The sequence below is a fragment of the Nipponia nippon genome, unplaced genomic scaffold, assembly GCF_047370975.1.
Source record: "Nipponia nippon isolate SJK-2023a ecotype South Korea unplaced genomic scaffold, ASM4737097v1 scaffold_6, whole genome shotgun sequence".
NCBI classification, from domain to species: Eukaryota; Metazoa; Chordata; class Aves; order Pelecaniformes; family Threskiornithidae; genus Nipponia; species Nipponia nippon.
This window is the reverse complement of record NW_028262380.1, coordinates 16,992,924-17,009,497: the sequence shown is the minus strand read 5'-3', so window position 1 is coordinate 17,009,497 and position 16,574 is coordinate 16,992,924. Positions and strand designations below refer to the sequence as shown.

The following is a 16,574-nucleotide window of genomic DNA, read 5'->3' as shown; positions in this document are numbered from 1 at the left end:
TGCAAATCAGGTTGGCCTTGGAACTTGTAAAAGAATCATGTAAAAGCTACTCAGTAAAATTAATCTTCAGGTCATTTTGCTACCGTTGTTACTTAAGAAAACATAATTTTTTCCTAAGATAAAGGGCCCAGGAAACACATTCTGGAAACACAGTGCTTCATTATTTCCACGATAACTCTTTATCTAAGTTTTCCAGTGCATAATAATTACTGTTGAACGACTTCAAGTTAGCAACAAAATAAAATAAGAATAGTTCTTCGGAGCCAGAAACCTTAATTTTTAGGCAGATCTGGTAATGACTAAGCTAGAAGTCCAATAATGGGAGCTGAATGTCTAACTGCTACACGTATATGCATTGCTCCCTTCAGAAGTCTTTTTACTTCAATATGATTTAAATACCACAAATCATTAATTAGTACTTGTTAACTCTTAGTAAACTGTTGGCATTAAGTAAACTTTCAGAAGAAATAGGAAAAGATCATAAACTTCAGGCCTGTCAGCCTGACCTCAGTGCCGGGGAAGGTCATGGAACAAATCATCTTGAGTGCCATTACGCAGCACGTGCGGGACAACCGAGGGATCAGGCTCAGCCAGCATGGGTTTATGAAAGGGAGGTCCTGTTTCACTAACCTGGGCTCCTTCTACGACAAGGTGACCTGCTTAGTGGATGAGGGGAAGGCTGTGGATAGTGTCTACTTAGACTTTAGTAAGGCCTTTGACAGAGTCTCCCACAGCATTCTCCTGGAGAAGTTGGCTGCTCACGACTTGGATGGGTGCACTCTGCGCTGGGTTAAAAACTGGCTGGACGGCCGAGCCCAGAGGGTGGTGCTAAATGGCATCAAATGCAGTTGGCAGCCGGTCACGAGTGGTGTTCCTCAGGGCTCAGTGGTGGGGCCAGTCCTGTTCAATATCTTCATTGATGATCTGGATGCGGGGATTGAGTGCACCCTCAGTAAGTTTGCAGATGACACCAAGCTGGGTGGAAGTGTCGATCTGCTGGAGGGCAGGAAGGCCATACAGAGGGACCTGGACAGGCTGGATCACTGGGCCGGGGCCAACTGGGTGAGATTCAACAAGGCTCAGTGCCGGGTCCTGCACTTGGGTCACAACAACCCCATGCAACGCTACAGGCTGGGGGAGGAGTGGCTGGAGAGCTGCCTGGTGGAAAAGGACCTGGGGGTGTTGGTTGACAGGTGCCTGAACATGAGCCAGCAGTGTGCTCAGGTGGCCAAGAGGGCCAATGACATCCTGGCCTGTATCAGGAATAGTGTGGCCAGCAGGACCAGGGAGGTGATAGTGCCCCTGTACTCGGCACTGGTGAGGCCGCACCTCGAGTACTGCGTTCAGTTTTGGGCCCCTCACTCCAAGGAGGACATCGAGGTGCTGGAGCCTGTCCAGAGGAGGGCAACGAAGTTGGTGAAGGGTCTGGAGCACAAGTCTTAAGAGGAGAGGCTGAGGGAGGTGGGGTTGTTTAGTCTGGAGAAGAGGAGGCTGAGGGGAGACCTTATTGCTCTCTACAACTACCTGAAAGGAGGTTGTAGCAAGGTGGGGGTTGCTCTCTTCTCCCAAGTAACAAGCGATAGGACGACAGGAAATGGCCTCAAGCTGAGCCAGGGGAAGTTTAGGTTGGATCTTAGAAAAAACTTCTTCACTGAAAGGGTAGTCAAGCATTGGAACAGGCTGCCCAAGGAAGCGGTTGAGTCTCCATCCCTGGAGGTATTTAAAAGACAGGTAGACGTGGTGCTCGAGGAAATGGTATAGTGGTGGACTTGGTAGTGACAGGACTTGATGATCTTACAGGTCTTTTCCAACCTTAACGATTCTATGATTCTGATAAAGCAAATACTCAGATACAGACTGACTGGCCCCGACTCTGGTGTTGAACCCCAAATTGAAACTCTTCCCATTTGACTCAAGACACTTGTGTTGCTTTATTTCCAGAAGTGTATCGAGACATTCTGCCTGCCCATGAGCATGGCATGTCTTGGATTACCAAAATCCTACAGCCCATGCTCGTGGGTTCATTGGTAGAGATGATGGACCCATTTGTTCTGAGGAACACAAGGAACCAAAAATATAAAGCAAAAGAAGATTTCATAGCAGTACTGCGTATTAGTGCTGTACACCGTGAAAAGATTGGAGAGGACAAATACAACAGAATCACTTGGGGAAACACCACAATGAGGAAAAAAAGAGGATAATTTCATGGCCTACTTGTACTGGGTCTGGCTGGGATGGACTTAATTTCCTTAATAGCACCTGGTACAGTGCTGTTTTGAATTTGTGACTAAAATGGTGTTGATAACACACCAGTGTTTTGACAATTGTTGAGCAGTGCTTGCACAGTGTCAACACTCTCTCTTTTTCCAACTCTCCCCCAGCAAGTAGGTTGGGGGGTGGGGCACAAGAAGCTGGGAGGGGACACAACAAGAACAGCTAACCCAAAATGACCAAAGGGATATTCCGTGCCATATAATGGTATGATCAGCAGTAAAAGGGAAAGGAAGGGGCTTTTGGGGAAGGTCGCCATTGCTCAGAACTGGCCAGAAATCAGTCTACATGTGGGAGGTGGCAAGTACATTTACATCACTTGGGTATTTTTGTCTGTTTTTTCTTTCTTCTTCCTCTTCTTTCCCTTGTAAAACTATCTCAACCCATGAGTTTTCTTGCTTTTGCTCTATGTATTCTCTCCCCTGTCCAGGGTGGGAGGGATAGCGGAAGTGAACAAGTGTCTATGCAGTGCTCAGCTGCCTATCACTGTTAACCAACAGCAGGAAACTTCCATTATCAGGTTTAGGTACGACTACAGAATTTGTCATTTAAGAATAGACCTAGGATATAGGTTGAAAATATCGCTACTGTCAACAAGTAGAATGCAGTTATTACTGGTTGGGATAACCTGAGGAAGTATGGGTTTGAATGGACTGAATGGACTGGTTGCTGGATTGAAAACAGGGCAACTGAGCTCTAACAGTAAGGATCAATAGCTCAATGTCCAGTTGGCATCCTCTAACTAGCAAAGTACCCCTGGGATTGATTATAGGGCCAATATTACTCAGTATCTTCACTCCAGTGACCTGGATGAGGAGAGAATACACTGTCAGCAATTTAGCCAACAATACATGATTAGAAAGAGTGGTTAATACAATGAATGACTGAACCAGAGTTTAGAGGGCTCTTGATAACTGAAGACTATGACAACTGCAGTCTCAATGAAGAAAAGGCAAAATTCTGTATTGAGGGTGGAGCAACTCCATATGCTGGCACAGACTGAAAAGCAACCAGCAGAATAACAGCCATATTGAAAAAAATCTGGGGGTTATGGTTTAATGACAACCAACAACATATTCTTCTGGCAAAAGGCAAACCACAGGCTACATCAGGAGTAGCATGGCCTACAGACAAAGGGAAATTACTAGCCCCTCCAACGTGGCACTTGTGAGGGCATACCTGAAACACTGCATCCAGTTTGGGGCTGTCAGTTCAAGAAGCATGTGGAGAAACTGGATGGGGTCCACTAAAGAACTACAAAAACAGTCAGAGGCCTAGAGTACATGACCTATGAGAAGAGGTCAGAATCTTAGAATAATGTAGGTCAGAAGAGACTTCTGGTGGTCATCTGATCCAAACCCTAACGCAAAGCAGGAACAACTCCAATCAGGATGCTCAGGACCTTTGCCAGGTGAATTTTCAGTATCTTTAGAGATGACAATTCTACGAATTTGCTGGACAACGTGTTCTAGAATTTGAATACATTCTTAGTGAAAAATGTTTTCATTGTATCTAACTGGAATTTCTCTCGGAGTAACTTGTGTCTATCATCATCCTGCCTCTAAGAAGAGTCTTGCTCTGTTTTCTCTGCACCGTCTTGCTAGGTACCTGAAGGAAGCAGTAAGATACCCCCTTAGCTTTGCCTTCTTAGGCCAAAACAAACTTAGTCATTTCAGCCTCTCCTTCTACATCATGTGCTCCAGCCCTGTAGATATTCTGGTAGCTCTGTGCTGGACTTGCTCCAGTATTTCAGTGTCCTTCTTGCACCGGACAGGGTGTTAAATTTAATTAGTCTGGTGAGGAAGAGATTAATGAGCAATCCAATATATGCCCACAACTACTTGAGGGGCAGTTACAAAGAAGAGAGTGCCAAACTCATCTCTGTAGTTCCAGACAATATAATAAGGGAAAACAGCCATTAAATACAACTTGGAAGGCTCAGGTTGGACATGATTTTTTTTTTTTTTTAAAATAATCACTGGAAGGATAGTGCAGCACTGGAACAAGTTATCCAGAAAGGCTGTGGAATCTCCTATTTAGATGTTTTCAAGACTTGGCTAGAGAAATATATAGCTGACCTCACCTAGTGCTGGCAACAGTCCCACCACTTCAGTGGAAAGCAGGACTAGATGACCTCCAGACAATATTTTCCAAACAATATTTCCACAATTCTATGAATTTTCAAACTTTGCCAAACAGCTAGTAAACCAACTAGGAACAATACTGCTTTAAACATAGTTTTGAAGATCATGTCACATAAAATGAACTTGGAATGGGTGATCATGGGTTTATCCACTCAACCCTTAGTGAAAAAAAACCAAACAAAACCAATTCTTAAACTATGGTTTTCAATTTTGAATGATAACATGAAATGAACAAAGTTAGTCCGTAAAATCAACTGGACCAGAAATGTATATCAAAGATGTGGCACATCTTTAAATAAAAGATACAAAACTAATCTAAAATTTAAAAAGGAAAAATATTTATTGTAAAGAGCCAGACAGGATTGACTTAATAAATATCTTTCCAAAATTCCCTTCTTCCATTTCTTTTGGATTATATCTTTTTTTAAAGAAATTTATGTAAGACGAAGTAGGATAAAGCAGCAGTTGCCAGAATCTGAGATGATTCTGGTCCTGCTAAGGAACAAACACACCAAAATGCTCCTTAGCCACACAAATTGCTAAACAAAAGAATGCATGACTTAACACTAATAATGGACTTGAGATTAAAAATAATTGAAGTATGACCCAAATAAAAAATGCACACATTGCATTTCAGTAATTAAGAGACAGGCAAGGACAGGGTAAGCTAATTGGAACAATGTACTAAAACAGAAATAACTGCAACATAGGCTGTAGTAAAACCTAAGAAGGTTTTAATTATCGTTACAGTCATTGCTGCCAGCAGTCTCCACAGAAAGGGCTCAGAAGTTAATAAGTCTAAGCCTGAATTATCTTTGTATTACCTTTCTATATTTGAAATCACCTTAAAAAAAAGTCTCTTACCTATAAAAAAAAAAAAAGGGCATCTTAAAACATTTGTGTCTACAGCAGTTACTGTGTTCTATTTTTCTCCTTCCACAGTATAGCTGTGGAAATATTGCCTTGGAAGGAGGTTATCTTAAGTAGATTAAAATAACACCAGAAAAGACTGAAGGAATAAAATTCTCATTTTTTGCTCATCAGCACAGCTGTACATTCTGTAAGGGTTGAGTTGACTTAATTGCAAGTCAAATATTATTAGCATTAAAACTGGAAAGAAATATTTCAGATAACATTCTACCTGGAAGATTTTCTCACTGATTTCTCGTTCATGTAAAGGGACTTGCTTATAGTTTCGGAACTCTGCCACCTCCCCATTTCTGAGCTGCAAGAGCCGGAATCTCTTTGATCTATTAAATTCCTCATCAGAAACAAAATTAAATTCTTGCTGCAACTGTTCCAATCTGAAGAAATCAGGAACGTGTGCCTCTCCACTTGTGGCAACCTAAATTAGTAAAAAAATTATTAACATTTTCATATAAAGTGACAAAAGTCTATAACTTTTGTAAGTCTTACATACATATTGCAAGGATGTTCTTTTTAACCAAAAGCAATTGAAATGGATCAAACTGAGACTGAAACACTAAGTGTTTTAAAGTAGGTTTTTGTTGAGCAAAGTATATGAGATTATACATTTAAGAATACAATAAAATCCTATTTCGTCATAATATAAACAAAACATTAAAGAGTAGGAAAACTATAACATAGCAGAATAACCTAGGAAGCTGTACTGTAAAGATGATTCATTTGCACAACTTCAACTATGTAAATAGCTCTTTAATTTGATGTTTAGAAAAGTCCCAACTTCTACAATACACTAGATCTCTCTGTGCAGTTGTCACCAATGAGCAACTTCCTATTTAATACCATACAAGTATACTAGGAATACCCCTGCACTTTAAGGAAACAACAAACTCAAAATCTGTATTTTTTTTTTTAATTTATGAATTAATCAGTTTGTGCATTCCCTTATACCTATTTTTCACCACTAGAATGGATTAATAAATCATTAATAAATCATTAACCCACTACTAAATGGATTAACAGATCATATTTTCAATAGACATTTTGCGTCTTAACACTGACACAAGTATCTCCATCACAAATTCAAATGCTACTACCTCCCTGGCATGCATGCAGATTGCCTGAGAAGGTACTGGTGACTAGGTGTTTCACAGCTCCATTAGCCCTACAGCTCTGAAAAAGCCACCTACCATGATCAGCTGCATTAGAGCTGCATTGTTGGGGTCATTTGGATCAAGTTTTGCTTCTGCTGCCCACTTGGCTAGTTTCTTCATGTCAGTTAAGCCCGACGTACCAATGGATGCAATAGCATCAATATTTTTTAAAGTGCTAAAAAGACAGAATTGACAGAACTTATACCTAAAACACATATGATTTAGCAATATAAAAAAAGTATTTAAAACAATCCTAAAAACCCCCCCAAAACTCCCTAGAACCTAAACAGTAAATTCCGCTACACAATTCCTAGTTGTAGCTATGCAACTGAGGGAATGATGAATTGCAAAGAAAAGTAAGGGGGAAATATGAAGGAACCGGTGGAAGGGAACTTTTATACAAGGTAGTAAGGTACTTATTGACACGTTTATGATATGCCTACACTATTCTGTGCTGCTGATTACTAGGAAGTAAGACGATAAATTGCCTCACAGCATGGAAGTTAACATAAAAGTTCTGACAATCCATACCGAAAAGAACTTCTTAGATATACAGTCCTTGCTTGCGCTATGTCTTAAATACTGTGCTTGACCTGTCTCCTGGATGGCGCTCTCAGACCTGCTCTGTAGCCCTGGTCTCCGCCCCCTTCCCTGCTGTTTCTGGATAGACCCTGGGGCCCCATTCATCCCCTCGCCACGTCTGGGACTGCTGCCCACACCCTGCTCTGCCCGTCATGTCCAGCTCCTGTAGGACTGAAAGGTGGCTGGTGAGGGCACTGCCTGTGCCAGGAGAACCTTGCAGCCTTCTCCCGTGTGGTGCAGCCCTGCTTTTGCTCCTCCCTGACACTATGAGTCCCAGCTCCACTCCTTGTCCTTTGGATGATTCTGCTCACTTTCTTGTATTCACAGGAGGCAAGGAAGTACGGTAGGTAGTCTGGAGGCCATTTGTACACTGACTTGCTGGCCAGGCTTCTGGCATCTTGTCACAAAAGCTGCTCCTGAAGTCCCACCACTACCAAAACCTTGCCACGTAAACCCAATACACCAGGACATGCATGTTATGAGCCAAATACCACAGAAGGTGGATGTTGTCCCTTCTCTTGTTAGGGGTGCTAATTTGAGTCTTTGTTCTGTACCTATCAAGAAAGCTTTAAGAACTTCTGGGTCTTTCTCATGTTTGGTTAGAATTAGCCAAATATCCAGCAGTTACTGGAGCAGCAGATAAAGCCATAAGCTCAAGGTTACATCTTTAAGCACCAGTTTTGAACAAATGTGCACTGAATCACAATTGTACTGAAAAGCTAATGGGCAGCAAAAACTAACTTTAGGCATCAGAATCTTGTTTCCGACTCTCACAACAGACAATGGAAAGTCACAGAGGGCTGTTCATCTCCAGAAGGTGATTCAAAGAAGAGTGTTTTGCAGCTGGCTTCCTTCTGAAATTCCCCATTTTTCCATTTACTACAGTGATTAGTCTCCCAAGTTTAAAGTTAGCCTTTGGGAATGCATCCTTGTTCTAATCTCATGCTGTCTCATTGAAGTCAGCAGATTACTCATACGCTGATCAGCAAATTACTTTGAGGGCTGCAGCTTGGGTCAAAAATAGTAACAGAGTGATTTGGATGCCAATGTCTAGCCTCTAAATAAATAAAAACCTGACAGAATCTAATCAGCTGGAAGAGCTTGCTCAGTGTTAATAAGTATGGGAAAACTCTTAAGGCTTTACAGTGAAGTTACCTGAGGACATTATAAAAGCAGACTTTATGTATCATCTCCTTGACTTTACTGGAATTATATAAAAGCAAAAAAATGGACAAATAATCTACAATATCCAACTTGAAGACACAGGGCAAATTAGGTTGTTTTAAATGGAATAATATACTCATTTCTGCATGTCAACAGGCTTCTGATGGAGAAAAATCATGAGAGTGTTATCTTGGAATGATCCAACAGATCAGAATTTTTCACTGATTAATTCACTAACAGCGTCAAGCCCCCATACTAACTTCTACTGCTTTCATAGCGTAATTTTTATCATTAATTACAGAAAAGGCATTTAAAGCATGTGTCCAATAGCCCCTCAAATCCACTTCAGATAAGAAAGAGCTGGAGCTTCTGTTCTTAGCAAAATGATTACAGGAAAGTTCCTTAACAATATATACATCCTCATTAGAAAATCATAAAAGTGAATTAATCAGCTTGAGTTTAACTTTAATATTGTCTATAAATTAGATACTAGAAGATAAAATTTCTAACTAAATTCTGTTTACTAAAAACGTGTACCCTAAGATGTCTGCAGGGTGTTACAGCGCAAAGTAAAATATCTAAACTTCAGGAAAAATATTATGAAAATTCCTGATTATGAAAGTCTATTTTTTAAAAATACTAGTATAATCCGTTTCCCATGAATCACTGAAAATTCATATCATATTACCTTGGAATGCCTGTGGTTTGCTGAGATACTGGAGGAATTAAGGGGATTCCTTTTTCTCCAACTGCCCAAGAGACACTATTGGATACTTTCCCAGAGGTCATTAAAGTCATTTTGTTGCTACCATCAGCTTCAAATGAAAAGGACACACCTATCAAGGGGAAAAAAAAAACACCAAGTAGTATATTTATGCATTCAAACACAATGTCTAAACTTTTTACAAATACTTCCTGAAAATAAAGTAGTCAAATAACCTGTACCTTTATATAAATGGGGTAATGTGAAACAACTTCATTCTGCTGCATGTTGTGGGGAAGGACTCTGCTCTACAAAAGGAGTGGAAAATCCCATTCCACCTACAGGAAGGCTTTCCATTTGGGTTGGAAGGAAAGGCTATGCCTTGAAAACTATGCCAAAGGCTTTTTTTTCCTTCACAGATGCACACTATTTAATATTTCTGGTATTTTTCAGATTCCACATACTGTTATTAATGAAACACAAATTCAGAGTGAAAAGAATTATGCATGACTGAAAAGTCAGTCCTAAAGCTTTGTGACACACAATTGTATATACAGTCATCATGGTCAATGACATTTACACAGACATTTGTTGTAATGATTTTTTACCACATTTCTTTCCCCCACAGCTTTTTATCTATTCTTCTGCTCTAGCTTGATCTGTATTTCACACATGACAAGTTTATGCAAACCAGTCATCTCATAATACTGTTCTAACTTATTATATAAACTTGAAAGTTCCATATGCTCCTATGTATTATTCTTGTTTTCCCTTTTCCTCTCTTTCCCTTGTTTTATCTTTCTAAAGTCCCAGGGATAAAATATGTTCCAGGATTTCAACAAAGCAAATAGGAAGACAAGAAATTACTCTGCATATACACTTATACAACCAGTTCTTCACTCGTTTAAAACACTAAAATCACTGGAGCTATACTGATTAATACCATCTGCTTGCTCTGCAGTGTCAGAGGCCTGATTACTTAAATACTAAAAAACCCCCAAATACCTTCTATAGCTAGTAGAGCTCCACTAATACTACAAGCCAAATAATAAACACACACATTTTTATTATATACAACTTCAAATTACTAAGAGACAAAAATTCCACAGCAAACTTCAATAATAAGAACCATAGCAATTTTATAAGATTCAGTTGTACGCTGTAAACGCTCTTAACTGAATTTACTCTGAAACTTACGCCAGCCTGTTAACTGCTACATGGTTTCAGCAAAATGAGAAACATTGAACTGAGAAAGACTGAGAGTCCCTACCACTCCCAACTCCTTCATGGTCCAACATCACACGCTGATTGCTGCTGAACTCTATTTCTTCCATAGGAGCACTGCCTGTCAGAATTGTAGTCTCAGGAACAGGTATGAACACTTCAGCCAACAAGGTGGTACTGCTCATACCCATTGTTTCATATATCTAGAAACAAACATGGTGACAGACATAGTAAAAAATTTACACGTGTATTCATGAGAAGTTGAAAACATATTGTAGGGTATTTGGAGAAAAGGTTTTACTATGACTTTAGCATGAAATAATTAAAGGCAATTGTATTCATTTACTTTCTAAAATACCCAATTAGCAGACATTTGAGCTACCAGCAGCTAACTTGGTCTGAATTCTTCTTAAAAGTATATCCTCCTCATCTTTCTAATGCACCTGAGAATAGTACGATGAACTCTATGCTTTAAAGAGCATCACTGTACAATATTCAACTGATTGTGACAGTCACTGGCATCAGGTGAAGATGCCAGAAGGATTCTGCCTCGCTAATTCTCCCTTACCATGGAAGGCAGGGTGAGGCACAGAGTCCCTGTCCTGGCAGTGCTGCAGGCTGCTTCCCTCTTTCCTGGCCAGTTGCAGGCTCAGAGTGATGCAAGCGATTTCTCCGTTCAGATGTTTTTAATCCAAGAAGATGGTATTCCCTTTCCCTTTCAATTTGTGCATTACATAAATGGAGCAGGCAAGGGGTATACACCCTCCCCTGAACTACCAGTGATAAGTTACCTAACAGGAAACATCATCTAACAGGAGAAGTAGGATCCTGACCATGTTCCTCCTAAAAATACATTGTATTGGCTCTGAAAATTATTCATGTGACTCATTCATTAATTCATACTTGGAAAGGGGGTGGTGATGGTTTCACTTAACTGCACTGTTGATCAAGTCAAATACAGTTATGGACATAACTAGCAATGAATTTTTTTCTTATCCCCCTCCAGCAAACATTATGATGATTCTACTGTGTGGACAATAATGTTTTAAGAAGGCCATTTTGGCAATTTTATCTGCAACGTAAATCAATTTTTCTAAAATTAAGAGGCTGCTCCACTAACATACTTAATCACATCCCAGTTACTTAGTTTCCCCCATGCAGCCAATAGTCATGCTATATATGACACACATACATATATAAAACACACATATATATAAAGCACAAGCATCAAAAATGTAGCAGCAAAGTTGAAAGTTTGTGACTGGAGAAGCAAGGAAGGGGTATAAGATTGATGATGTACAAAGGGTCTTTCACAGTTTTTTCCATCTTTAAAACACTACCATAGTGTAGCAAAATACAAGCATTACAGGAGTAATTACATTTCATATTATCTTTTTAAAAGTTACTATGATAAATCATTATCTACCTGTAGTTTCAAACTCTCTGGCCAATTGAATATTTGTAAATTGAAAATCTGTCCAAAGTGAACTCTGAAATCTGAACTTATTGGTCGGGTAACAGTCCTTGATACTTCTTTGGAGTTGAAAAGGACTTTTATAAATGCTGAGCGTTTCTTCACATCTTCTCGTCGCAAAACTTCTGCTCTGTAAATATGTCAAACAAGCTGTTGTATCATTTTTAATAACATTTTTATTCTTTGTTTATTTTTAATAAGAATGTGATTCCTTAAGGGGAAAGAGAAGTCACCTAAATAAAGACGGTATTCTTCTAAAAATGCCACTACACAGGAATGACTTTAAAACTACTATTTAACAGTTGTTTTATCTTCTCATGAATATAAAATGATTTTAAAACAAACAGGTCAAATTTTAGATCCACTAAAGTCCATATAAAAGGAGTTATTTAGGGAAACAAAATTCCTTTCTAATCCCTTCCTCCAAAGCACAACAAATGATATCAAATTGAGTTAAGATTTTGAAGCTTCTAGTCATTGGGAGTAGAACAGCCAAGCAATATTCCTTGATGAAGCTATTTGCTGAATAAGTATGAAACAAAGCAGTTTTTAAATTACTAAAATCTGCTAGATGTATGTTAAACTGCATGTGTAAATGTGGAAAGTAACACAAACAAGTAGATTTATTTATTTTATCCACAGTGAAACCTCTGGTTTACTACACGATTTCTTTATTTTCCCTCTGTTGACTAAAGCACAGACGTGGTGTAAAGGACTAGCTAGTGAGAGTGGTACTGCCAGAAGTGACCTAGAGTCTATGCTGAAAACAACTTTATATATACACACCACTGTTCTTTGCAGGTGCTCAAGGAACATCAGAAGGTTCAAAGGGAATGTGTGGACACGCGTTCTCCAAGCCCAGTATATACAAGGTTACATGTGACTTGAAAACAAATTAAGTTATATCAGCTTCAGAAGCAGAAGTCTTACCACTAGGCTAAACAGAATGGCGAGCACACACTTCTGAAGTTGTACAATCAATCAATTAACAAATAACAGCAGAAAATCACGAACAAAGTAATTTGCAGGCCAACATTTATCTTACCGAGGACACAGCTCAGTTGGAGTTACACTTCCTGACAGGACCAGTTCAGGAATTAGAGCAGGCTCTCCAGGTTTCCTTCTGCAATTCTCAGCTTTTTCTCTCACCTGCTGCTCTATTTCCAGGCTGTTGGCCATTTTAGGTGGGATAGGTTTTACACGTTCCTCACTAAGATCACAATCTTCTACTGATTCTTCTTCATGAATGTCTTTCTTCTTTTTCTTCTTGGACTTCTGCATAATAAAATAATAATGTTCTTACTAAACTTGTTCCAATCAGTAGTTTTTTCCTCTCGTTTTCTTGATTCACAAGTGATAAACATGTATGAGAAATGACTGTATAATTTTAAAATCACCACAAACAAAAATGACATTTCTCTCATTCTACAGTACTACTTCAGATCCAGAATTCAGCAATGCATTCCATTCATATGCTTCAAAAACATAATGTGCTTCAAACAAAACATTTATTTAGCCTTCCCAACCAACTTAGAAAATAAACATGTTTCTTGAACATTCTGGCTAGCAGCTGACTTCTCATTTAGCCTGAGTTACCATGTGTATTCTGCTAGGATTGAAGGAAGGTTACTCAAGCAGTAGACACAGTTCTTTGAGATGTACTGTCTGCATACACATTGACAAAGTGAATGCACACATGCCACAAACTTTGGAGCACAAGCTTTTTAGCTTAGCAGTATCTTTAGCATGAGCAGAATGATCCCCTCCCCTCCTCTATGCCAAAGAGAAGAATAAACAAGCAGAACACCACATGCCTTTCAGCATCTCCTGAACTGCAGAACTCCAGTGTACATGTGCATGTTCAGCTTTAAACAACTGCAAGCAAGTTCCTCCTTCCACAGACTAACAGATTACTTGGAAGTACAGCTTGCTTAGAAGCACCAGTCACTTCATGATTTAAGACACCATAGGAAAAGAGGAGGAGGTGAGGAAAGCACACAGTTTCACCTCACTAGCTTAAAGTATTTAGCCAAACAACTTGTTCACATATTTTTATTAATAAATATTCTTTCTTTCTTGGTCTAATTTTATGTTACTCTTTTTGTTCTTGTGTTTCCTTTAAAATTGATCTAGTCTCTTCTACCGCAAATGTCTTCCTTAGATTCATGTGATCTGTGCTAGTAAGACACCAACAGCAGTGACTGACACGTACTTTGAGTAAAATAAAATAAAGTACTTCTGGGCATGAAAGGAAGGTCTGTGTACTACATTTCACTCTAAAGGGAAAGAACGACAATCATCTCAGTCTCAAGACAGTTTGTGACTAACACATGAAAAAGATGCTGAGAGCAGCTTTGGCTGGAACCAATACCACGATGGTATTTGTGAAGGCATAACTGGCTAGAGGTAGATGAAGAGTTCCCATTAGGATCAATGCTCAAGACTACTTTCATTTTAAGGTTTACATTTAGTCATCTTATTCTACAAGTGAATTGACATGATACTAATAAGTCATGTGCCCACTAGTGGTGTGATAACAGGAATTTCCAATACCAACAGATCAGCTTCCCCTCAAACATTTTAAGTGCCTTTCATAGATGATGCTACATGAAAAAAACTTTCCATAAAAGTATCAGCAGATGCACTAGATTCTTGAAAACTGTATTTGAAGCATTTCCTTAAACTTTATTTTGCTTTGGTATCCAAAACCCTCCAGTGTTCAAACTGGGCAGTAATTATATTCAAGTATAACTGCCATTACCCTGGGGTATCCAGTATACTGCCACATAACTATGAAAGCAAGTCCGATTTTGCTGGTACTGCCACAGGCTATTTCAAAGATCATCCTGTTGCAGTGTATTGTTCTACCTCCTGTATTTGTCAATATCCCCTTGAAGCACAACCAAGGCCTTAACTACAGTACAGATTATTAGCAATAAAGCTTTTCAGAGGTAAAAGGCTAGAACATTAATTAAATTTTTCATTTCTGGGACATTCCTCGAACATAAATTTACACGGAATTACATCAACTGCTTATTCATTAGAAACACCCGTAATTATTTTGCTTCACCACTTACACATGCACAAAATTCATCAGCGTTTTTTCTTTGCAAGAAGGACATGAATTTAATGGGAATGCTGCAAAACCATCAGATTTTAAAATAGCACTGCTGAAGTGATGAAAATCAATAGCAGGAAGACAATGCTGCACAAAAACTAGCACATTTTAGTTTTTTAATTAACAATTAATTTACTAACAAATTCTAAGTAGACAGAATGTATCCAAATACATTACAAAATTTATGCATAACTAGTCTGAAATAGATTTTTTTTCTGTATTAGAAGGACAAATTTTGAACACATTTAGCACTAATTTTATTTTTTGTGAAACTGAATGATTTAAACAAACCTGTGTCTTCTTCCAGGATTTCCACTCTTGTAGCTCAGTTTTATACTCCTCCATTTTCTTTTCATATTCTTCCATACATTCTTCTAGCAATTCATTTATCTCAGCCTGAATTTCTGCTTCATATGCTTTTTCATCTAATTTCTGGTCAACCTCTTCCCTTAAAAACAATACTTATCAACATGTTGCATAAATTAACATAAAGGCTACAATTAAGTCTATAGTATGTAACATAAGTCTACTTCTTCATAAACTAATTTCATTACATCAAAAGTGTGTTCCATTTAAAAATACTAGCATAGATAGTCTAAGAGTTGATAGCAGACAGTTACCATTCAGAATGAATATAATTACTTTTTCTTTACTCATTAGCCTTTAGAAATTCCTTTCTGTTGCTTGTTATCTTAACCTTCCTTCCTCCCTCCCCAAACTCAAAAAGAATAGTGGCAGGCTCAACCAGTGCCAGACACTACTCAAATTCTTACTTTTGCAGCCTTCATATCGGAATTTTAAGTTCCCAAATTGACTAATCTTATTAAAACTCCACTGATGGCAAATGAAGTACAAGAAGTGTTACCAAAACATACTTCCTCAAATAAAGTTTCATGGGTGTGTTAGTAAACTTCTGAAAGTCACGGAGGGATTTAATTTGTTTCCAAACTTTTATAATGGTCTTAAGCAACATTCTGTCTTTTTCTTGTTCAGCATCACGAAGTCTTCTGGTTTGCCTAGAAATATATATACATATGCACAAAATCAGTCAGAATTGTATAACTCAGTGGAACAACAAAGTGAAAACTTGCAATACCAAAAGCCAAGTGATGTGGGTTTCAATTTGATTGATGGCTGTAGTGGTTTAAATCCAAGGAGCATAAAACCCAGACTTGAAGAGGGCAGGATTTGATTTCCTTCTGTACTCTAGTCTCTTGCATTTTGGACAATCTGACTTCAATTACAGTTCATTCTCTAGAGATCTCAAAGTTTTCTGAAATGCTTATTGCAGCTGTACATCATTAAAAACATTTTAAAGTCAATTCATGTAAACAACAGCCCAGGAAACCTACACTGCTGCTATGAAGTAATGCTTATTACAATCATACATTACAAAATAAGTTTTAAACTTAACATGCTTCTAGCTCCAGTAAAAAGAACTTGTGGAGATGAAGTAATGTAGTAAGGTATGAAGTAATGCAAGTCCTTTGACAGCCATACAAGATTCTTAACATAAACAAAATTAACAGGGCTTTTTCTTAGCCTCAGAATTGGTATTTCACATTTCCACCCTCTAATCTGTTTATAAAAGAACTACTCATTAGCACTTTTAATGACCAACACACACTTCCGATTTCCAAGGTAAATGTCTATGCAGCACAAGCACAGATTGTTTCCAGTACTGTCCTGGTAGCTAAACAGGTCTAGTAAAAATAATGTGATTTAAAAAAAAAAAAAAAAAAAAAAAAAAAAGAATATGTAGACTAACACGTTACTACTCGTAATATTCAGAAAAAAGAATATGTAGACTAACACG

General features: G+C 38.5%; 1 protein-coding gene across 7 annotated transcripts in view; it reads right to left on the bottom strand.

Moving 5' to 3' along the window:
* CC2D2A (coiled-coil and C2 domain containing 2A) overlaps nt 1-16,574 on the bottom strand; it is a 68,874-nt gene that overhangs the window by 26,722 nt on the left and 25,578 nt on the right. For all 7 annotated transcript variants that reach the window (XM_087737593.1, XM_087737595.1, XM_087737594.1 and 4 more), the window contains 8 exons: nt 15,634-15,774; nt 15,050-15,206; nt 12,686-12,915; nt 11,593-11,770; nt 10,213-10,369; nt 8,928-9,075; nt 6,530-6,668; nt 5,557-5,760 (listed from right to left, as the gene is read on the bottom strand). In XM_087737593.1, coding sequence (XP_087593719.1) covers nt 5,557-5,760; nt 6,530-6,668; nt 8,928-9,075; nt 10,213-10,369; nt 11,593-11,770; nt 12,686-12,915; nt 15,050-15,206; nt 15,634-15,774 — 1,354 coding nt within the window. The remainder of the gene's footprint in view (nt 1-5,556; nt 5,761-6,529; nt 6,669-8,927; nt 9,076-10,212; nt 10,370-11,592; nt 11,771-12,685; nt 12,916-15,049; nt 15,207-15,633; nt 15,775-16,574) is intronic.